The 25,405-nt window shown below is 40.3% G+C and overlaps 1 protein-coding gene across 28 annotated transcripts in view; it reads left to right on the top strand.

Annotated features, from left to right (window-relative positions):
• Positions 1-6,293, top strand: part of LOC122540194 (eukaryotic translation initiation factor 4 gamma 3-like) — a 353,622-nt gene extending 347,329 nt beyond the window's left edge. For all 28 annotated transcript variants that reach the window (XM_087980602.1, XM_087980614.1, XM_087980611.1 and 25 more), the window contains 2 exons: positions 333-479; positions 3,643-6,293. In XM_087980602.1, the coding sequence (XP_087836728.1) occupies positions 333-479; positions 3,643-3,824 (329 nt within the window). In that variant the 3' untranslated portion in view covers positions 3,825-6,293. The remainder of the gene's footprint in view (positions 1-332; positions 480-3,642) is intronic.
• The last annotated feature ends 19,112 nt before the right edge of the window (positions 6,294-25,405 follow it).

Genomic DNA, 25,405 nt, shown 5'->3' with positions numbered 1-25,405 from the left:
ACTATAACCTGGCGTCATCTGACTTCTGATCTTGTCCACCCCAGTCCAAACCAAGCACCTCCACATTGATAAATATTTAAAATACTGTGGCTGATAAAATAAGAAACTTTGGAATTTACAAAAAGGTGTATTATGTAGGATTGCTGTGAAACAAACAGTTTACAAATGCCAATGCATATAATGTATATGAAGTGTGCTATGTACTGAGTCACTTTTGTAAAAATCAAGTATCCATAGATGTTATTACTTCATCTAGGGCAATGGTATTAAAGATGTTTTTGATACTTTATGCACTTTTGTGTTCTTTTCCAATATTGCATTGTTACCTATAGGGGAAGGAGCTCCAAGTCGAGTGGATGCAAATGTTATACAACAGAGATTGCGATTATTACTGAAGTACCTTAACTCCGATACAGAAAGAGAATTACAAGCACTTTATGCACTACAAGCATTAATAGTAAAACTTGATCAACCCCCTAGTAAGTAATGTACAAGTTTCTTAACTTTTGGTGCAATTTAATCTGAATTCTGAGTTATACTGAAACGTATCTCCTGTCTACCTTTTCTTCTCTTTATCCCTTACCCCCAACAACCTTTTAATTCAGTAATTTTCATTCTGTCATAGGATGTGGATGTTGCTGGCTAGGTCAACATTTATTGTTCATCCTCATTGCTCAGAGGGCAATTAAGATTACTGTGGACTTGGAGTGTAGTCCAGACCAAATAAGGATAGCACATTAGTGTTTTTTTTTAACAATTGACACAGGTTACACAGTCACTATTAGACTAGCTATTCATTCCAGACTTTTATCAATAAATTCAAATTTCACCATCCGTCATGCTAGGATTCAAACCCTTATCTCTGGAATATTAGTTTAGGAGTTTGGGCTACACGTCCAATGGCATTACCACTGGCGTACTGCCTCTTCAACAAACAGAAAGGTGAAGATTTATGTTACCAGACCTTTTAAGTATTTACAGATCAGCTCCTGAACTTTCAGTTTTTTTTTAGAAAGTGGCCTAATTCTGCACATGCGATACTTTTAAAACATTGACTTGCCAGCACAACGTTCCTTTAAACTTAATGGTTTACAATGAGTATCAAAGGAACTTCCCTGGTTTAGTGAATGGAGATACAATATTATGTGGTACCGAGCCACTTGAACCATGAGACCCTCATTGACTTTACAGATGGGATCAAGTGAATCCCTAGAAGAGTGTAAGGGCAGTAGGAGTAAGCTTAAGAGGGATATCAGGAGGACTAAAAGAGTACATGAAATAGCTTTGGCATGTAGGGTTAAGGAGAATCCAGAGAGATTCTACAGATAGATTAAGGACAAAAGAGTAACTAGGGAGAGAAAAGAGCCCCTTAAACATCAAGATGCTGCTTGTGTGTAACTACAGGAGACGGATGAGATACTAAGCAAATATTTCACATCAGTATTAACTGTGGAGAAGGACATGAAAGCTAAGGAACAGAGGGAAATAAATAGTGATGTCTTGAAAAGTGTCTATTTCAGAGGAGGAGGTGTTGAAGGTCTTAGAATGCTTAAAGATAGATAAATCCCTGGGACCGGATCAGGTGTTTCCCAGAACTTTGTGGGAAGCTAGGAAAGTGATTGCTGCTTTGCTGAGATATTTGTGTTACAACACCCATGGGTGAGATGCCAGAAGTTGGAGGGTGCCTAATATGCCATTATTTAAGAAAGGTGGTAGGGGAAAACCAGGAACTATTAACCAGTGCGCCTGATGTCAATGGTCGCCAAGTTGTTGGAGGGGATTCTGAGGGACAGGATTGACATGCATTTGGAAAGGCAAGGACTGATTAGAGGTAGTCAACATGGCTTTGAGTTTGGGAAATTGTCTCTCTACTTGATTGAGTTTTTTGAAGAGGTATCAAAGAAGATTGATGAAAGCAGAGTGGTAAACGTTGTCTATATGGACTTCAGCAATGCTCCGTGTGGTGGACTGGTTAGTAAGGTTAAATCACATGGATTACAGGGGGAGCTAGCTAATTGGATACAAAATTAGCTTGAAGGTAGGAAACAGAGGATATTGGTAGAGGATTGTTTTTTGGACTAGAGGCCTGTGACCAGTGGCGCGGATTTGGATGTGAATATAGGATGGTTAGTAAATTTGCAGATTACACCAAAATTAGTAATTTGGTGGACAGTGAAGAAGGTTACCTGAGAGTACAACCATGATCTTGATCAGATAGCTCAAGGAGTGGCAGATGAAGTTTAATTTTGATAAATGTGAGGTGTTGTATTTTGGTAAGGCATTCCAGGACAGGATTTATTTAATTAATGATAGGGCCCTGGGGACTGTTATGGAATGAACAGGCCAAGGGGTATAGGTGCATAGTTCCCTGAAAGTGGAGTCACAGATAGACAGGATGGTGAAGAAAGCATTTGGCATGCTTGCCTTCCTTAGTCAGCGCACTGAACAGGACAGTGGGGCTGCTTTTAGAAGACTGTTCAATTCTGGTCTCACTGCTATAGAATAAATGTTGTAAAACTTGAAAGGGTTCAGAAAAGATTTTCAAGGATGTTGCTAGGATTGGAGATTTGTGCTAAAGGGAGAGGCTGAATAGGCTGAGGCTTTTCCCTTGGAGCATTGGAGGCTAGGGGTGACCTTGTAGAGGTTAATAAAATCATGAAGGACATTGATAGGATGAATAGCCAAGGTCTGAATACCCAATGTAGGGGAGTCCAAAACTGGAGGGCATGGGTTTAATGTGAGAGGGGAAAGATTTAATGAGGACTTAAGGGTCAGTTTTTTCATGCAGGTGGTGGTGCATGTATGGAACGAGCTGCCAGATTAAGTGGTGGAGATGGTTACAATTACACCAATTAAAAGGCATCTGGATGCTTACATGAATAGGCAGGGTTTATAGGGACATAAGTAAAATGCAGACATGGTGCTATGTCAGTTTAAGACATATGGTTGGCACGGATGAGTTGGACAAAAGGGTCTGTTTCCATGCTGTTAACCTCTACAACTCTGTGGTCTTGACCCAAGGTGGTGGTCACATGCTGCATATTGGGTTAGAGTGGGATTGTATGGTGGGGAATTGGCTACAATCCCCATCCTGATTTCAATGCAGTTACTCCTACCACAGAGAAGGGAGATAATTTCAGGTTGAACTGACTAAAGCACATCCAGTATGTTGGATCATAAAAATTTGAATTGGTTAACTACTTTATGCAAAACTCTTGTGTCTTTGATGGAAATGCACAAGCAGGCCACTCAACCCAACGAATCCATGCTCGAATGCACTTTCTGCACAAACAGTGATCCCACCTATACATGGCCATGTTGATCCTATTTTTTTATCTTCCTTTTCCTTAATTGCCTCTCTTAACCTATTAAAACTTGTCCTGGGCATTGGTTCAATCATTAATTTGTCAAATATTCCAGACTTGCAGTCATTTGCATTTTACTTAAAATGTTCTTGGTTTCTGTATTAAGATTGTTATATTGAATCTTGTATCTATGTCCATTTTCTATCTGCTCTGTCCCCTACTTTCATGATTTTAAACAGGTTTTGTCCCTTAATATGGACAGATAACTGTTTACCTGGTGTTACAAAATACTAACAGTGTGTGTTCCTTCTCTATCTTCTCCCCCACCCCCATATAGACTTGTTAAGAATGTTCTTTGACACTTTGTATGATGAGGATGTTATATCTGAAGATGCATTCTACAAATGGGAAAGTAGCAAAGACCCAGCAGAGCAAAACGGCAAAGGGGTAGCGCTAAAATCTGTCACGGCTTTTTTTACATGGCTAAGAGAAGCTGAGGAAGAGTCAGAAGATAACTAAAACAAAACATGTCTTCGCCAATCAAAGTGCAAAAAGGCCAATCATCGCAACAAATATGCACAGATATACAGTCAGCGATCATGATGAAAATTATGGTACACGCACGTAAAGAAAATCCGCGGTGATGTTAAAGAACCATGGGTGGGAGCACTAAAAAAATGTATTATTTATAGAAAATATTTTTGTTTTAAATTTTAAGCTTTTTTGTTATTTTTAAAAGGACAGATGGTTCCACTTTTCTGTGCAGCAAAAAAATAAAAAAAATTGAACACTTTAATTTATTTTTAGAACTGCAACAGTTATGTAATTTGAGTTTGCAGTTACTGTAAACAGAATGTAACATAGAGAAAAGCAACCCAAACTCGTGCCCACAAGGCCATTTTAAACAAATATAGGGCATCAAAATTTAGTATATGGGCAGAGGTTAACAATGATGGCTGAAAGTAGTAATATGTACCAGTAATTCTTCCTGCCTGCTTCAGCTTGCTCCAGAAATGTACATAACATTCAACTGGAAGATGATGCTCCCCGAATTTCCAAGCCGTACATTATGAACTGCAGAACATGGAGAACTTGTACAAAAAAATTCAACTTGAGGAAGTGCTTGTAATACTTTCAAACTATAGAGCTACTCAAAAGCTTGTAAATACATAAAGAGAAATATTTAAAAAAAAGATGACTCGTTACTATCTTTTCACTTTCAAAACTAAATAAAAACAGACCGTGCAAGTTGAAAAAAATAAATACAAACTACTGTTTATTTGAGAATTCATGATCACAAGACTGGTTCTACGTAAGTTTGCAAACTAGTTTGACTTTTTTTTGTACTTTGTTACCTCATTGTATTATATGATGCAGGGCAGTGGATGCAATGCCCATTCTTGTGACAAGTTGTATCAAATGGCTGGCTGACACTAGTCAATTATTGAGATGTGGCAGAAGGTTTTTTTGAAAAAATACTGCACAAATGAAGATCCTTTCTCCTTACAAACTTTCAACCATTGGTTTGAGATGCCTGTCAGAGCTGTCGTTGTGAAAGAAAAGGTCAGAATATTTGAAATAAAGAGTTACGTTTTCCAAACACACATGCAACCTTTCACACCAGCTGCTTCCATTGATGCTAGTTGCAGCAAACCGAAAATATTATCGTGTGAAACAGCACTTTTCCGAAAGTTATGTGGTTTATCTCATGAGTTGCTTGTTTGATTTAAACATGGTCTCAAAGATTAATACTACATTTTATTTGTACCAGTTTGTGCATTTTTTTTTGAGAATTGGTTTTGGAAGCTTAGCATAATATGGATCAGCTAGTGATTTTAAAACTTGCTTCATTGGCAAGATGGCTTTTGGAATGCTTATGAAGATAATGTTCCAGACTGTGAGATGCCATTAAATAACTGCATAACTTGAATTAAATCAATTCTAGGCTGGTAATATATAATGGATTGGAATTTTTTTTCTGTGCTTTCAATATCCATACATATCTATTCTGAATTAGAGAGGTCTCACTTAATTCCCCCATTGTGTAATTAGATGGGCTCACTAACACTAAAACCTTGGTTTAAGAGGCATGAGTGTCAATGCTGATTTTATGTCAGTAACAAGATGACATCAGCCTCAGTTGCTGTCTGTATACATCATAGATTGAAATGTGTGCACATCCAAAAAGCTGGATTGGATCCAAAACCTGAATTATTCTAAAGATATGACCTGAAGAAGTGGTAAACATCAATGTAAGGATATAAACAACATTCACTGTATTAATATGGAGACAACTCGTGTCTGTCAGTCACCTTGGGTACAGATTTGAAATACAAAAACAATAGATAAGAGAATTGAATTTGCATTCTTATGATGTTTCAAGACCCTAAAATTTGGATTCAGGAAGAGCATTACAGAATGGTGACTGTCTCATTGGTGCAAGACTTATGTTTATGCACTAAATTATTCTATTATATGGATTTTGCTAGGTATTGGTTAGGCCCAAGTGCACATTAATAAAAATCCAACTATGGTTCTGTGTCAAAACTTGACCTTTACAAATGCTAAGCTGCTGTGTTGGGTTTGCTTTGTTAAATATGTACTTTGATGAAATTACCCTGCTCCAAATTCTTAATAACCACCCCAGATCCTGGAATGTCAAAGCTCTGTGAATATCTATTTTACTAGTACATCACTTTTGAGCGGCTTATTTCCACGTAGTTGTGCATGGGATACCTCTTTCAAATCAAGGAAAAAAAGTAATTGTGCATTTTGTAATTTGTCATATCAAATAATTAAAAATGGAAGGTAATTGGCCTTGATAAAAATCCTTTTAAGTTTAAAGAGCTGAGAAATTCTGCTGAATGCATGAATAGTGCTTTATGAATGTTACAACTGTATAAAACAGATTTGTATTCAATTATCTCCAGTATCTTTTTCAGTCAATTGTAATCTTTTACCATTATAAAGTTGTAATTGAGCGACTCACCAATGTGATGTACTTGTGTTCTCTAATTGGACTGCAGTTTTACAGTTTGAGAACAACTGGGCACAGGTAACTAAACTGTCTCAACCAAAGATTACATAACTGCTGAGAAAAAAATTGTGTTAAAACAAAATTGCATTCCTTTGCATAATGTTCGGTAGAGCTCGAACTGTAAGTTGAAGCATTGTAGAAAAATATTAATATTTGGATTTAATCTAACAGCAGTCAGCTCAGAGGGAGTTCACCTATAGTAACTTAAGGCCAGGATAGTTATTGTATCATTCAAGTAGTCAGAAGCTTATCAGTTAATAAAGGATTTACTACAGATTTTAGTAAGACCATGCTTAATAAGAAGTTTGAAATGAAGCATTACAAAGATCATGATAATGTAGTCAATCAGCATAGAAGCCTAATGGCATTTGACATTTGATTTTTAAAAAATTCATTCTTACATGGGATGTGTGTGTCACTGTCAAGGCCAGCGTTTGTTGCTCATTCCTTATCATCCTTGAGCTGTTGCCCTTTGCAGTGGTCTGGACAGCCAATTAAGAGTAAACAACATTTCTGGGGTCTGCCGTCACATATAGGCTAGACCAGGTAAGGACAGCACGTTTCTTTGCCTGAAGGACATGTATAACAGTTGACATGGTTGTCATTAGGCTAGTTTTTAATTCCAGATTTTATGCATTCAGATTTCTCAATTTGCCATGGTGAGATTCATCCCAGAACATTAGCTTGGGACTCTGGATTAGTAGTGCTGTGTAATTAGCATGACACGACCACCTCCTTTAAATTGGATGGACAACGGGCTTTTGCTGAACCAACATGTTTTCTTCGTCAAAACATTAAGGAAGCTTTGATGCTGGGAGTAACCATCATTATTGTTGTGCAGTAATATTTCTTTAACTTTTATCTATGAAGAAGATAACAAAAATGTTGCTCACTGAATTGCCTGAGTCCCAGAACACAATCAAGTACAACTATGCAAAAAATTAGGCTATCTACCTTATGCCAAATGCTAACAGAAATTATTATTATTGAATTCTGTTCTTCTTCTTGTCATTCCATCATGAAATTGTTATTTGACAGCGTAAATTTCATGAAATTATTTTTAACTTCATATTTGTCACCAGTTTTATTCACACACAGTTTTATAAAAACAAAATGACCAAATCTAAATCAGTATTGCAAGTTGAAAGCTCTTTCTCACAGGTAGAACTTTAAATGTTTGTAGCATCATTCAAACTTGTCACATTTAGGAATTTTGTTTGAGGGGCATCACCTTATAGGTGTGATTTTATTTTCTTCCTTCCTCTGTTGGCGTTCTGTACTTTGGTGAAACCATGAAACAGCCTCAATAGTAGGACTCAATGCTACGGACATTCATTTATCCCTTAATTCTCTTTCATCTTTTATTTTTGTTTGATGTTTCTTGGATGATCTGCTGAATTTGAGATCTCTAGCCTTGGTGTAGACCATCAAGTTCATGTATCTGCAATGCCCATTCCTAAACTTGCCATTGTTACTTATGTATTGACTAGTGCTGTTGAAATCAGTGCTATCACCTTTAATTTGGAAATGGTTTAGAAAATGTTATTCTTTTTTCTGACATTGGAGGAATAAAGCTCACGCTGAAGGGTTAATATCAGTGATGTTAGCCAATTAACTGTGTGGTAACACAAGCAACTAATTGTTCAGAAGACATAATGATCATGCTCCAATGCTTTGTGATGTTGTAGGTTATTGCATAACATTGTAACAATTCCCTCTGCTCTCTCAGTACAGTTTCAAATTTGAAGTGTGACTCAAGCTAAAAGCAAATTATCAATTTTGAGGTTGCATATCCAGTTTTTACAAAGTGAACGTCATTATTTGTCACTTAGCTATCTGTATCTTGACATCCTTTGAAGTTATTCATGCAAAATTGAGTTATTGAAGATATTTTCCTACAATATATTTTGAATATTCTGTATTGCACTTCATTCATATAATATTTTATCCATAACTTTATCGTCATAAGATTAATTGTTTGGCTTTGTGAATAATAATAGCCACAACCTGGTATGTATTTAATGTATTTACAGATTGGTCATCCTGAGGATTAATGTTGCACTCTGTTTTTTTGACTTCTTTTCATAACTAATTTCTGCCTGCATGATCATGAATTCTGGTTTTTAATTACTATGGAAGAAATGTACCACACAGAGTCAGAACTTTTTATCATTTAATGAATTTTAATCTTTCTTGTAATCTGATTTATTGTAATATATGTTTTTGTAGTTTATGATCAGAAGTAATTTATTACTGCAGCTGTTGCATCAGTTAAATGTTTTTTATATGTTGGCCTGAGGAATCTGGCAATGGTTTTTCCCTCTCTTTATCTTTTCTAGTCCTCTATCCACTGTTACTGATTGACAGAATTTGATATGGTTTCTAAATTAATCCAAACCCTGGGAATCTACTGCCTTGAAGTTGCAGGACTTTAATCGTGTCGCACGGCTTTAGTCCTGTTGTGTAATTTGAGTGAGGAAAAGAGCAATCATAATGAAGGGTTTTTTTTCCAAAAATGAATTCTTTCTTAACATTTGTACCAGTATTAATCACAAAATTAACAGTTCCCTTAATTCAATCGATAAATATAAACGTGAGCAATTGGTTGACAGTTTAACTCTTTGTTTTTGATTATTAGCACTGCCTTTTACAGACGTTCAAGACATGAAATGTTTTAGCCTTATTGAAGTCCAATGTCATATCTTTTCATTTTGCTTTCCAAAGTAACCTAAACCCTGGAAAATTAATTGCCTTTAAAACACCTTAATGAAAATAACTGAAGTACTAAAATATGTTAGGACATTTGGCCAAAGGTTTCTGGTGACAGACTTCTTTTGCTTGCTATATTGTAGGCAAGTGTGTAAAAGCTTATTATGCCTAATGTTTTTCATAAACTTTATATGGTAAGGGCAACTTATGGGAAATGCATTTATCAGAATGGAGACCTACTGTAAATGGTGAAGATGTTTATATTGACACGAAAGACATGAAAAGGATCTTTGTGCAAATGCTGGATGGAGTGAAAAAATTGATACCCAATGAAACTGTAGATCAGTAAATGGTAAGTTGTACACTGTCACAGTACTAACAACTATGCCACTCCTCCACATACCCACTTCTAAAAGTAAGGAACCAGACTTTACTGAAAACCTGAAGGAACCTGATTGATACATATTGTTGTTAATACATCAAAATAACTTGCAGTAAGGAGGAAATACCCACCGAATTAGAAATAGTATTTGATATTTAACATTCCATTCAGTCTGATAAAGATGTTTCATTTGCACCTTAATTGCCTGTTAATCTTCCACAAAATTAAGCCTGGGGTAAGTACGCTTTAAATGATGTGATATTAGTTGTGACTGCTAATGTGGAAAATGAACAATGTCAAGTGTGGTGTCTTACTCGAATAGGATCTGTTTTTTAATCTCATCTTTAAGAATCTCCTCTGTCCAATCTATATGGTTTGACATTGACTTCACACAACTGTTTCCCTCCTATCCAATGCTTCCTTTGATTATTTATCATGGTTAAGGAGATAACACTGTTTTGCCCTATTGTTTACTCAAGCCCCTGATGACAGAATCCGGTTTACTTTGGTCTTTGTCCCATCTCAGCTCTAGTACTTCCAATACTGTTCACTGGATAGCGATCCAGACTTATTGTCCCTGCCTGTTTGATTTATACCACGTACAATTGAAATACTCAATTTGTTTGAAAATGTAATTTGAAATGTTGTGAGACAGGCTGTTCTGCGTCCCTCATCAACCTTGTGCTATAGAAAATCATTGTGCCCATTCAGTAAAAGGTTCACGCTATCCAAACAGCGTCCATAATTCGTCAATTGCATTATAACAATTTCTGTTAATGAAATGCACGTTACACCAGAAGTACCTGTATAACCAAACATCAATCATGGGGAAAGATAGTATGTGTGTAACTTCGACAGTAAATATAAGTGTAGACTAGCTTATGTTAATGATTATTCCCCTCAGATTACCAAACAGGGATTTTTCTCAGAATTACTGATACAATTACCAGTTTTTGAAACAGTTCGTTTCTTGACTGAGTTCCGAGAACTCCAGATGAAAGATTCTGGTCTGAGAACTGGAAGCAATCTATGCCCCACTCCATTGGCCATGTGCCAACCACTTACCGTTACGGGTAAATTTAATTCTTTGATCTGAAACAGAACTTGGAACAGTGAAGCAGCCTGTCTCAGTATGTCTTGAAGTCGATACTTGTGAAGCTTGGAGAGCACAACAGGTCAGACAGCATTCGAGGAGCGGGAAAGTCAATATTTCGGCCCGAAAAGTTGACTTTGCTGCTCTTGTTGTGCTCTTCCAGCTTCACATCTATTGACTCTGACTTCCAGCATCTGCAGTCCTCAGTGTCTCCTTGCTGTGAAGTTTGTGTGTGGGGGAGGAGGGGGACGTGTGGGTGGAGGAATAGGAGATTTGGTGAGGTAGATCTGATTAAAATGTAACTGAACAGTTAACCACGGTAAACTCGCTGTTGCAGGGCAGGAACCAATGTTTTGATTCCGTACGATGGATCAGTGATTTGGGGTTGTGCTATATATTGGCAGAGCCCAATTCGTTTGACAGCCAAAGAATGTCTCCTTAGTGGGAGAAAAATACAGTTCCAGGAGCATCGAATTAAAAATGTTAAATCAACACAGACTATATTTTTGGGGGAAAAAATGAATGAATGACCTGCAGATGCTGGAAATCATAAACATTGCTGGGAAAATCAGGTCTCACAGCATCTTTGGAGAAAATCAGAGTTAACATTTTGGGTCCACTGAAGAAAGGTCACTGAATCCAAAATGTTTACTGATTTCTCCACAGATGCTCCCAGATCTGCTTTATTTGAATGTAGTTTCCTATTTTGAAGAGTACTAGAAAAGCGCAGGGAAGTTAAGCTGGATAGATGTTTGAGACTTAACAGGATTGTTCTATTTATTTATGGGGTGTGTGGTCTGGCTTGATCAACATTTATTGCCAACCTCCACCCCCATTGCAGGTTTGACATCACTTGTAGGCCAGACCAGACGTAAGAGCAGATTTCCTTCCCTGACACACAGTAGTTAACCAGGTAGGTTTTTATTGAAGTAAAATTTCTCCATCTGCGATGTTAGGAGTCAAACTCTTTGCCCAGACTCCTGGATTACTCGATCAGAAATCACCTGACATCAGGTTATAGACCAACAGGTTTATTTTAAGTAATAAGCTTTTGGAGCGCTGCTGTTTCATCAGGTCTAATGTTATTACCACCATGCCACTACCTCCTCAGGTGTATTATACAGTGAACATTCTCCCACTGCTGAAAGATTCTAAATTTGTTTACAAATGTGATGGAAAATCTGCTTCAGTTTTCACCAATATCACTTGTGATAATCTAGCTGGATTCTCACACGTAGTCTTTCCATTCATACTGCCAGTCCTGTGTGTTTTAGTCATATTCATCTGCTGTTTTATGGTGATCCAAGTAACAAATTATTTAAACAATGTCTTGGACTTAATGACAAATGTTCCACGATAAAATGATGAAGCAGGCTTGCTGTAACAGATACTGCAGTCAGAGTAAATGAAGCTCTGCTCTCCAACTGACTTAACCTTGAAAATATTGAATTAGTTAAGATTTTCTTTAGAAGATCCATTTTCCAACTCTGATGTTGCTCACTTTTAAAGTATTGGCCAAAGATACTGTGGAATGAATGATGACTGGGAAAATGCTAAAAGGCAATCAATATCCTTTACATTGTCTATTAGAAGAATAAAGCTCAGACATTTTACCTAAAGTACTGAAATTCCAGTAATACTACGTAGCTTTCTACATTCATTGTAATAGCCAAAATGTAGATACAAATATCCAGAATAAAAGGAATTTGAAAAGATATTTATCGCAACTACAATTGGATGATCAGATGTTCAACCAAACATTCTGTAATTATAGCTGCCAACCAAACATTCTGTAATTTGTCTCATTCACTGCTTGTTATTGACTTCTTCCTGACCAACGCGTGCACTGCACTTTGAGTGATCTGATATAGGACCCCTATCCAAACTCAATGGCCATCCATAAATTGCAAGAACAATCCATTTGATGTATGTTAGTGTCTTTTGTGTATGGGCTACATTTTATGAATCTAATGAATGTTAATACTACTTAAGTTTTAGCCTTGTGAGAAATGTGATCAGGACAAAAGAATCTGAGAATAACAATGTTTAATTTTGGTCACCAAGGCTGGAAAGGAGCTTGGGATGGAACCTGAGATTATGGAGGGGTGCATTGAAGGTTGGAATCAGAAGCAGTTAACTCAGCAAAGACTGCACACAGATATGATGAGTCAATTCAATCATGTGTCATTGAAAAGTATTTTAGGTTGAATTCAAGAAGGTCATAAAATCTGACAGCATTAGCAGGAAGCTGTTCTTATTGTTATTCTATCAGCTTTTTGAAAGAGCTTTCCTCACATTTGTAATTTTTGCAAATTCTTTTCAAAATTACTATTGCATCTGCTTCAATCTTCTAGGAAATGTGCTACATGTAATTCACTGTAAAATTATTTATCCCACCAATTCTTTGGTTACTGACTTTCCTGTCAATATGTATTCAAAAGTTGCCACTATTAAAACTTCCCTTAAACCTCTCTGGTCTAAGGGGAAGAATCCAAGATATTTCAATCTATCTTGAAATGGTGGCAATGCTATTTTCCAACTCTCACTTTCACGTGGGGAGGCATGGCTCAGTGGTTAGCACTGATGCCTTACAATGCCCTGGTTTGACTCTGGGAACTATCTGTGTGGAGTTTGCACATTCTCCGCATTTCTGCATGGATTAGTCATGCTAAATTGCCCATAGTGTTCAGGGATGTGTAAGTCGAGTGTAAATGTAGAGTAGTAGGGTAGGGAAATGGGTATGGGTGGGCTACTCTTTGGAGGATCGGTGTGGACTTGTTGGGCCAAATGGCCTGTTCCCACACTCTGGGGATGCGATGATTCAAGGACCGGAATGGGCAAAAAGCCAGCAATAGAATTTTGGATGAAATAAATTTTATATAAAGTACAGATCAGAAGGATGACCACATTGGCACAAACAGACTATCTACTTATGCTATTAAAGAAGGTTAAAATCACAATCAGTTTTTATTATGGTGGGTGTTAATTTTGTGACTTTAGATGAGAATCTTCAATGAAAGCAGATTGAATACTTGTGAAATGACTTCAGAACAGTAGTCAGAACAAAAGAGTTGAATATTTACATTTCCTAGATACATTTTTATTGGTTGACACTTTAAATTAGTTTTTGTTGTAAATTGACCTCTACGTTTTCAATGATTTTTATATCCTTCCACCAAATCTGGAATCAGGCATGTAACTTTTCTCCCAGGATTGCACAGTCCCGGAGGGACCTCTTCAACTTTGGACACGACCGATCCTATTATACAGAGGTTTCTTTTTCCACAACATTTAGCCTTGGTCTCTACCGCTGGGTCTACAATCATAAGCCCCTATTCCACATGCCCTTGACCTGACTGCAAAAATTATTCAACCACAGCTTATATCTTCATGGTTCAGCATAACCCCCACTTCCACGGTCAGCTTCAAGTCAAGGTATCATCGTGGTTCAATGATAGGTGCAGGAAGGCATCAGGTACACATAAATATTGAGATGTCAATCTCGTGAAGCACAGAGTTATGTATGGCAAAGACTGAAAGCAGCAAGTGATTGAGAGACCAAAATGATCCCACAATAGACACATTTAAATTCTGCAGTGCTGCCACAACCAACTATAAACCGAAGTGTTCGATTGAACAGCCCCTCATAGGAGGCTTCACAAATATTTTCATCCTTCATGTTGGAGGTTTGCAAATAAGTGTAAAAGATGAGGCATCTCATCCTCTTCATGAGTTCACTTGTGTTTTGGGTTCCAACCCCCAGGCCAATTTGATTTGCTGCATATGATATCTAAAAATGGCAGAAGTGCTGACAACTGCTCAAATGTTCAGCACCATTCACAATTTCTCAGAGACTAAAGCCGTTCATATCCAAATGCAGCAAGATTTGGGCGACATTCAAGCTTGGGCTGATTTGTGGCAGGTTAAATTTGTATCATAATCAAAGTCTGCTGAAATATGCTCATATTAGCATGATAATTATCCCTGAAGCTAATTAGAGTTAAATTTGTGGGTGAAATTTTTTGTTTCCCAAGTTTTGAACTTGGAGGCAGGAGGGACACTTAAGTGAGATGGTGGCACAACTAAACACTACCATCTCCATCTTTAGTTCTGGTTCAGGAGGCACATGGTCAACTTTCCTGCTTTCCCAAAAATTGAGACCCTAAGTCTCTAAATCATTGTGCTCTTACCCCTAAGTTTATGTTACTGATTATGGACCCCTCAAATCAAAGGGAATTGCAACTATTTCCCTCAGTTTCACATATTTCAGTCTGACCTCCCCCTCAACCTTCTCTTCCAAAGGAAATAACGCAAATCTAACCTACCTGGCCTCATCAATAATTTGAGGAGAAAGTGAGGGCTGCAGATGCTGGAGATCAGAGCTGAAAATGTGTTGCTGGAAAAGCACAGCAGGTCAGGCAGCATCCAAGGAACAGGTGAATCGATGTTTCGGGCATAAGCCCTTCTTCAGGAATGAGGAAAGTGTGTACAGCAGGCCGGACATAAAAGGTCGGGAGGAGGGACTTGGGGGAGGGGCGTTGGAAATGCGATAGGTGGAGGGAGGTCAAGGTGAGGGTGATAGGCCGGAGTGGGGTGGGGCCGGAGAGGTCAGGAAGAAGATTGAAGGTTAGGAAGGCGGTGCTGAGTTCGAGGGATTTGACTGAGACAAGGTGGGGGGAGGGGAAATGAGGAAACTGGAGAAATCTGAGTTCATCCCTTGTGGTTGGAGGGTTCCCAGGCAGAAGATGAAGCGCTCTTCCTCCAACTGTCATGTTGCCATGGTCTGGCGATGGAGGAGTCCAAGGACCTGCATGTCCTTGGTGGAGTGGGAGGGGGAGTTAAAGTGTTGGGCTACGGGGTGGTTGGGTTGGTTGGTCCTCCATCGCCAGACCATGGCAACACGACGGTTGGAGGAAGAGCGCCTCATCTTCTGCCTGGGAACCCTCCAACCACAAGGGATGAACTTAGATTTCTCCAGTTTCCTCATTTCCCCTCCCCCCACCTTGTCTCAGTCAAATCCCTCGAACTCAGCACCGCCTTCCTAACCTGCAATCTTCTTCCTGACCTCTCCGGCCCCACCCCACTCCGGCCTATCACCCTCACCTTGACCTCCCTCCACCTATCGCATTTCCAACACCCCTCCCCCAAGTCCCTCCTCCCTACCTTTTATCTTAGCCTGCTGGACACACTTTCCTCATTCCTGAAGAAGGGCTTATGCCCGAAACGTCGATTCTCTTGTTCCTTGGATGCTGCCTGACCTGCTGCGATTTTCCAGCAACACATTTTCAGCTCATCAATAATTCTCCAATCTAGGCAGCATCCTCATCCTATTTTGAACCCTTTCTGGTGGAATTCCTCATGGTGACCAGAACTGCATGCAGTGTGGCCTAACACTGCAGTTCCAGGATCATTCCAGCTCTTATGTTCTTTGCCTTATCTAATGAATGCAAGTATCCTGTGTGTCACCTTGACTATTTTAATTGACCCAGCCAGCCATCTACAGTGTTCAATAGACATGCACTTCAAGATATCTCTATTCCTCCATATTTCTCAACATCCTACCATTTATTTGTATTCCTTGGCTGTGTTAGTTTTCCCCCTATTATATTACTTCAAACCTCTGGATTGCACTCAATTTTGCCAGTTGATTGATATCTTCCAGCAGTCGACAGTCATCTTCATATCAAATAATTCTTTATTTTCACCAAATTTCTAAATCATGCTCTTTATATTCTAGTCTAACTCATGGATGTATACTATAGAAAAGCAAGGGACCTCATTACATACAATGTGACTTTCCTCTATTTTAATTGCAAACAGTTGTGTAAAATTCTTTCTTCAGAAATGGAAATGCTATTTGAAGCCTCAGCTGATCTTATTAATTTTCGAAAGAGCTGATAATATTGGAGGGGAGAAGGGTCAAGCTAATACATCAGGAGTAATTGAGAATTAAGTCTGAAGTCCAATGATAGGATGATAATTTAGTGTGGAAATAAGCATGAAGCATCAAGGAGCTTTGTCTGAGTTGGAAATGGTGTAATGAATACATCTGAGATGATGTTGGAGGGTAGAGCATTGGAGGAACAGGCTGACAGAGGAATTTTGGTAGTGTTGCAACTCCCCGGTTGTGTGCCAATCTCAAGCCCCACAATGACAGGAGTCATCATAAATGTGAAATGTAATTAAACTTGCCAAAATGCCTCTTAACCTCAGTCTGTTTCAGATTAAAAGCTTTTTATCATCGACAAGAAAATGAGTATATATAGTAATCAAAATGATTTTCTTAACCTATGTCAAAAAGAAGGAAAAATGAATTGCTAATTTATGACTATACAATTCAAACTTTATTCCTGTTGAAATCCCGAACAAAGCGAAAGAATGAGATACAAATAATATGGTGGAGGGGAAAAATAGTGTAGTCAGGCAAACATATTCCTGTATTACCAGTATGGAGAACAAAACTAGATGGTTTGTTCTCTCAATCCTTTTCAATTCCTCAACAATGAATAACGTTAGCTGCATGGGTAATGATCAGTCTTTAGTTCACTGGGTTAATTGGTTGGACCTCGGGTCTCTCCTTTTCCTTTGGGTTTTAGAATTATTTCAGTAGCTCAATGTAGTTTCCATATTATTTTGACAGAATTGCAGGTAGCAACTTTATGTAAAGATGTTATGTAGCCAGCTTCTGAGAGTTTCTTTTTGCGGATGTTTGCAGTCTTCTCGTGGGATCTGCATTCAGCTGCAGCCAAACCAATCACATCATTGTTGCACTGTTCTACTTTCCTAAATCAAAAACTGAAATTCCTGGAGAAACTCAACAGAGCTGGCAGCATTTGTGGAGAGAAAAGACTTAACTGAACAATCCTTATTCAGAATTGATAGCAACTAAGAAAAGTGTTATGTTTATGCTGATTTGGGACGGTGAGGGAGGGAGAGAGAGGGAGGGAAGAATGTTGAATGTGCAGATAGGTGGAGATGGAGCCCAGAGAGAGAGAGAGAAGTTCGATGGACAAAGGCATTTTTAGTAGTAAGCAAACAGACTGACAAAGGCATTGTTGGTAGTAAGCAAATAGATGATGCTAATTTGTCTAGACTCAAATGTCTCCAAAAAGTAAGTCTCATATGTATGTTAACTTACATCCTCTCCTAAAATTTGTGTCCACTTTCAGTCCACAGTCCAAACAAAAGAAACTGTTTACAGTAGGAATAAAGCAGCAGATGTACAGGTAAAACCAGTTTCAGTTGATCAGAAAGATAAGGGTCAAGTTGGAGGACATTATATCATACCCAAGTGACGAAAATTTGTTTTTCTGCCCTAGGGGGGAAATATTGTAGCCAGGAACAGACTAAAGCTGTAGAACCACGAGTGAAAACAGAAATTGCTGAAGAAACTCAGGTCACTGGATTCAAAACGTTATACTGCTTTGTCTCCACCAGGTGCTGCAAGACATGTTTCTCCAGCAATTTTTGTGCTTTTTTTTTCAGATTTCCTGCATCTGCAATGCTTTATCTTGTTTACTGTTGAACTATCAGCTAGCTTTAAGCTCAGCACGAAACTGATAGGTCGGAATGGATAAAGAAGGGAACTAAACTGATGAAAAATACTTTAAATATTGCAAAAAAAACCTGATCAGAAACCGAGGATGGGTCTTATGCCATATCAAATGTCGCCCACAGCACACAACCAGTGTCATAATGATGAGAGAAGGCAAGGAATTTGAGGACCGATTTGAAATATGTCGGTCTAAATTTTCCAGGTATTTCCATAACTGCACAGGTCAAAAAAATGGATTATGCATAGAATTAGAGTCTTGCACTTTTCCAGTGTAATCCAACACCAAATTCATGGACATTAGGACCATGTTTCTAAGAAGTGAGAGAGAAAATCCAAATCTTCCAGGTCTTTTCTATATTGAGTCATAGCATACAAAATTATGAGCCAAGTGCTGGAAAAGAGGATTAGAATAAACAGACTGTAGTTGATGAGATAGGTAGGTTTTATATCATGTCAGTGTCATATTTTGTTCTTAATACTCCTATAAAGTACTTTGAGAGTCTGAATACATTCGAAGGTGTTATAAAACACTGTAGTTTTAATAGGTAGGTGGTGTTGGACGAGTAATGTAGAGATTCAGATAATGTTCTGGGCACCCACATTCAAATCCAACTGGCTTCCATACAAAATCTAGAAAAAGTAGGAAATTGCCCTCCTCATCAGTCTTAACTGCCCTCTGACATGACCTATCAAGTAATTAGTCAGTTATATCAGCTGAAAAAAAGGAAACAAGCCAGCATTGACATAGGCACTGGAAACAATTCTACAAAGTATACCTCTCCTATATCTCCAGGCTAGTGCTAAAACTGCATGAGCTATCTGACAGGTTAGGAACATCCTGACATTGTAAACTATGATTCCATGAGTATGACACTGTCCGAGACACCACCACCATCTCTAGGTATGTCCTGTCCTATGTGCAGGCCAGATCCAGAACAAGTGATAGCACAGTGGTATGCCTCGGGCATCCCCCATGTTGACCTGAGATTTTATGAAGTCTCATGGTTTCAGGTGAAACATGGGCAAGGAACCCTTTTGCCGATTACCAAGGAATGACCCCACCACCGTTCTGCTGATGCATCAGCACCTCATGCTGTACAGTACTTGGAGGAAGCAGCAAGAGTGGCAAGAGTACAGATGGAGCACTTCAACATCGATCAGCATGTGTGGCTTGGTAACAGCACTACCGTTCAAACTAGTAAAGTCCAAAAGGACATTAAACCAAAAGAACTGTGAATGCTGTTTACCTGCACTTCACTCAATCTAGTCTACTGTATTCTTTGCTCACAAAGTTCCAAAAGAAGCAGTCTGAATGGGTGGGGTCAAGCTCCCACAGAACCAGGTTTTTTTTAGTTTCAGCCTTCCGTAGCAGTTGCTGGGGTCTTGAAGCTGGATGTGGAGCTCTTATTCCTATGTTACAGCTAAAAGCTGGAGTTCTCTTCCTGCTGCTAGAATTGCATGTGAGACATTCTATTTTACTGAATTTGTCTTTGCCAATGGTGTGTTTATGGGATGTTATATTGGAACGGTCAATTCATAAAAGTTAACATGTATTATTTTGTTTAGCATTTTAATAGAGTTACAATTAGCCATTTTTTCTTTATAATTAAAATAAAGACAAACTAAAATTAGTGTGAATAAAGTTTTGTTTCAAGTCTGGTAATTTGACCAATTGAATTGCATCTCGAACACACACTTTACACTTACCTTTTTAAACAAGAAAATGTTCAGATCTAGACGTTTTGAATATATTTGGTCTGTTCCATGATAGGAACCCTGCAGCCTTCAGGATTTAATATAAAGTTTAATGATTTTAAGGTTTGAGCATCTTTCTCCCAACCCTAGGCCTTGTCTTCACATGGGCTGCTACTATACACTACTCATTGTCAGCCACTAATGGTCCCCATTAGCAGCTATTCATTCCGCACCGACCTCTACACCGCTGAGGCCAAACGCCAGCTCGCAGATACCTCCTCCTACTGCCCCCTTGACCATGACCCCACCCCCCACCACCAAACCATCATCTCCCAGACCGTCCATAACCTCATCACCTCGGGGATCTCCCATCCACCGCCTCCAACCTCATAGTCCCACAACCCCGCACCTCCCGCTTCTACCTCCTGCCCAAAATCCACAAACCTGACTGCCCCGGCCGACCCATTGTCTCCGCCTGCTCCTGCCCCACCGAACTCATCTCCGCATACCTTGACACCGTCCTGTCCCCCTTAGTCCAAGAACTCCCCACCTACGTTCGGGACACCACCCATGCCCTCCACCTGCTCCATGATTTTCGCTTCCCCGGTCCCCAACGCCTTATTTTCACCATAGACATCCAGTCCCTGTACACCTCCATCCCCCATCACGAAGGACTCAAAGCCCTCCGCTTCTTTCTTTCCCGCCGTACCGACCAGTACCCTTCCACAGACACCCTCCTTCGACTGACTGAACTGGTCCTCACCCTGAACAACTTCTCTTTCCAATCCTCCCACTTCCTCCAAACGAAAGGAGTAGCCATGGGCACCCGCTTGGGCCCCAGCTATGCCTGCCTCTTCGTAGGATATGTGGAACAATCCATCTTCCGCAACTACACTGGCCCCACCCCCCACCTTTTCCTCCGCTACATCGATGACTGTATCGGCGCCGCCTCGTGCTCCCACGAGGAGGTTGAACAGTTCATCCACTTCACCAACACCTTCCACCCCGACCTCAAATTCACCTGGACATTCTCAGATTCCTCCCTCCCCTTCCTCAACCTTTCTATTTCTATCTCAGGCGACCGAATCAACACGGACATCTACTACAAACCAACCGACTCCCACAGCTACCTGGACTACACCTCCTCCCATCCTGCCCCCTGTAAAAACGCCATCCCATTCTCCCAATTCCTTCGACTCCGCCGCATCTGCTCCCAGGAGGACCAGTTCCAAAAACGCACATCCCAGATGGCCTCCTTCTTCAAGGACCGCAATTTCCCCCCCCGACGTGGTCGACGATGCCCTCCACCGCATCTCTTCCACTTCCCGATCCTCCGCCCTTGAACCCCGCCCCTCCAACCGCCACCAGGACAGAACCCCACTGGTCCTCACCTACCACCCCACTAACCTCCATGTACAGCGCATCATCCGCCGCCATTTCCGCCACCTCCAAACGGACCCCACCACCAAGGATATATTTCCCTCCCCTCCCCTATCAGCATTCCGTAAAGACCACTCCCTCCGTGACTCCCTCGTCAAATCCACACCCCCCACCAACCCAACTTCCACTCCCGGCACCTTCCCCTGCAACCGCAGGAGGTGCAAGACTTGCGCCCACACCTCCCCCCTCACCTCCCTCCAAGGCCCCAAAGGAAACTTCCATATCCGCCACAGATTCACCTGTACCTCCACACATATCATCTATTGCATCCTTTGCACCCGATGTGGCCTCCTCTATATTGGGGAGACAGGCCGCCTACTTGCGGAGCGTTTCAGAGAACACCTCTGGGACACCCGGACCAACCAACCCAACCACCCTGTAGCTCAACATTTCAATTCCCCCTCCCACTCCACCAAGGATATGCAGGTCTTTGGACTCCTCCATCGTCAGACCACAGCGAAACGACGATTGGAGGAAGAACGCCTCATCTTCCGGCTAGGAACCCTCCAACCACAAGGGATGAACTCGGATTTCACCAGTTTCCTCATTTCCCCTCCCCCCAGCCTCTCTCAGTCAAATCCATCAAATTCAGCACCGCCTTCCTAACCTGCAATCTTCTTCCCGACCTCTCCGCCCCCACCCCAGTCTGACCTATCACCCTCACCTTGACCTCTTTCCACCTATCACATTTCCGACGCCCCTCCCCCAAGTCCCTCCTCCCTATCTTTTATCTTTGCCTGCTGGACCAACTTTCCTCATTCCTGAAGAAGAGTTAATGCCCGAAACGTCGATTCTCCTGTTCCCTAGATGTTGCCTGACCTGCTGCGCTTTTCCAGCAACACATTTCCATCAGCTATTCATTCCACCAGACTGAGCTTTAATCACTTTTATAGAATCCGTACACTGTGGAAACAAGCCCATTGGCCCAACAAGTCCACACTGACTCTCTGAACAGTAACCCACCCAGACCCATTCCCCACCCTATTACTTCACGTTTCCCCTGCCTAATGCACCTAATCTACACATCCCTGAAAATTGGGCAATTTAGCATAGCCAATTCACCTAACCTGACATCTTTGGATTGTGGGAGGAAACCCATACAGAGACAGGAAGAACATGCAAACTCCACACAGTCGCCTGTGATTGGAATCAAACCTGGGTCCCTGGCGCTATAAGGCAGCAGTGCTAACCACTGGACCACCGTGCTGCTGCTTTGTCTGTCCAACTGTTTTGCACTCTCTTTGGGCTCTATCTCCATTTATTGTTTACTTTCCCCCCTCCCTCCACTCCATCTTCTATATAAAAATCCTCCTTTTTCTAGCTCTCATCAGTTCTGAAGAAGGGTCACCTTTAACTCTGATTTCTCTCCACAGATGCTGCAAGACCTACTGAAATTTTCCAGCAACTTGTGTTTTTGTATCCTATAGGACAATGCTGCTCAACTAGGTCTGCAACTGGTAGTGAAGGAACCAAGACATTCCTCACCAGTCACCTGTTGCAGATGCCTCTGTCCATGACAGTGATGGTAAGAATGAGCGCTGCACTATTCTTGTGGAGACAAATTTCAGTTCTCATATTGAGAATATCCTTCATGGTGTTCAAATCCATTATTAGCTTGCTAAATGGGATAGATCCAGCAACTCAAGACTCTGAATCCACGATGTGCTGGGGGAAACCCACGACAGCAGAATTATACTCCAACACATGCCCCACTCTACCATACTATCAAGGCTCGATTCAATGAAGAGTGCAGGAGGACATGCCTGGAGCAGTACTGGGTATACCTAGATATGAGGTGTCAAACTGGAGAAGCAACAAAACTAGATTACTTTTGTACCAAACTGCATAATTAATCAAGTGATAAACAGGGTTAAGCAATTTTGCAACCAATGGATCAGATGGAAGCTTATCAGTTGTGCCATGTTCAAGTTACTAGAGGAGTTACTACAAACCCATCCTCAATGATGGGAGAACTAAGCACATCAGCGCAAAATACAAGGCTAAAGCATTTGCAACAATCTTCAGCCAGATGTGCCAAGTGATGATCCGTCTCAGCCTTCTCCAAAGGTCCCAGCATCATAGATGCCTGTTTTCGGCTGATTGAATCACTCTGCGTGACATCAAGAAATGCCTAAAGGTACTGGGAATTATCCAATAACTTTCCATCAATAGTATTAACGTGTGCTTGAGAAATTTGCAACAGCCAAAGCCAGCTGTTCCAATACAGCCACATCAGTGGCATAATGTGGAATATTGCCTAGAGATATCCTGTACACAGAAGGCTGGACAAATCCAACCTGATCAATTATTGCCCCATCAGCCTACTTCCAATTTTCCGTAAAGTGATGGAAGGGGTCATCAACTGTACAATCAAACAGCACTTGCTCTGCAGTAACCTGCTGAATGATGCTCAGTTCAGCTAGGGGCACTGCTGCTCATTTTGTTGCAGTCTGGATTCAAACATGGACCAAAAAACAGTGGAATTATGGAGGTGAGGTGAGATTGACAGCCTTTGATGTTAAAATTGCTAAAACCAGATCAGAGACTAGAAATCCTACCTCTTACCTCCTCAAAGCTTCTCCACAATTCAAGAAAATGATGGAATACTCCTCACTTGTAGGAGTTGCACTCATCCAGGCAATGCTTAAGCTTGACGCCATCTAGGACAAAGAAGCCTGCTTTATTAACACAACATCAGTGACAGTAGTAGCAGCAGTGTGTAACATCTACAGGAGGTACTCTGGAAATTCACCACTAAAGGTCAGGTACATGGGAGCATTGCCAGTTATAAGTTCCCCTCCAAGCTGCTCACCAACCTGCTTTGGAAATGTGTTGTTGTTCCTTTAGTGTTATTGTATCAAAATCTTAGAACTCCCTCATATGGGTATATTACACCAAACAGATGATAGCTGATAACCTGGACAGTAATTTGGAACGGACAATATATGTTGTTTGAATCAATGATGGTGACATCATATGAATTTTTTTTAAAACTACACATTCTTACGATACTAATTAATTAACACCTCAAGCACTTTTCATAGTTAATAAAGTAGAATAACTTTCTTTGAAAAGAACCATAATAGTAACTGAACATCTCGTGTATTATTAATTCTATCTCATCACATTTTACAAATTTAGTTTAAACCTGGTAAAGGCCGTTAAAATATCATTAAAAAACCTTTACTTTAAATTCAACTTGCCCTGACAAGCCTATTCTTTTGAATTGTACATCACATCCTCAAAGGTGATTTAATACACCACGTTACCTGAAAAAGTGTTGACGTGGTAGCCGTTTAATTGGATGTTTTAAATGTAAACTGAGTGAGCGGATAGGTCAGCAGCTGCTTGTTGGTTGGGGAATTGGCGCTGTTGCTTTTGCCCAGGCCTTAGTGACAATGAACAAACCCTGAAGCAGGTTGACTGCTGCATCTCTTTATCTAAATTGAAAAACAAAACCTGATAACTAAACAGACTATTTAATGAAGTTAATATTTTCTTTGCGAATGTTGTACTGAAAATTGAAGAGTTGGCTGGTTGCAGGAGACACTGATTTTCTTCAATAACATTCCTCCTAATAATTAGTGAAGTCAGTTTGAACCAATCCCTTCGACAGATTTCTTCGTTTATTTTCTGTTTGAACATAAAAATCTCGGCACTTCCAAAACGCCTTGTCTTTATTTTCCGTTGAATTTTAAACCGCTCACGTGGGTTTTGAGTGTTCGAAAAGTAATTTTCTTTTGATTTAAATCAGAAAAACGGCGGGGAGGATGTTTGAAATTTGAAAATGGAACGCCATTTCTGTGCGGGGCAAAAATCTCGAAGCAGCTCCGTTTGTATGATCCGCAGCGGATTTCAGTCGCCATCTTTCTGAGGGGTTAAGTGCAGTCGTTGGCCTCACCGGACGCCACCTTTGTGCGGGGCGAGTACACCTCCAATGTCCGAGTCAGTATAGGCGACAATAACACTCCACCATCCGGGTGAGGGGCAAAGCGCTCGGTTGCCATCTTGGTGAGGACAAAAGCATAAACAAACGGTCGTTGCAAAAGAACGCGCCGTTTTTTTTTAAAAAAGAAATAAATATAGGCACCCTCCTGCATACAGCCCACCTGATGGCTTTCCCGGCAGAGTTGCTGTTTTGAGTTTTGAATTCGCATTTGTTTTGTTTTTGTTTGAATGTGCCTCGCGC

The sequence above is a fragment of the Chiloscyllium plagiosum genome, unplaced genomic scaffold (genome assembly GCF_037043375.1).
Source record: "Chiloscyllium plagiosum isolate Xiang-an unplaced genomic scaffold, Cpla_swu_hap1 HiC_scaffold_37, whole genome shotgun sequence".
Lineage (NCBI taxonomy): Eukaryota > Metazoa > Chordata > Chondrichthyes > Orectolobiformes > Hemiscylliidae > Chiloscyllium > Chiloscyllium plagiosum.
This window is presented reverse-complemented; position numbering and strand designations above follow the sequence as displayed.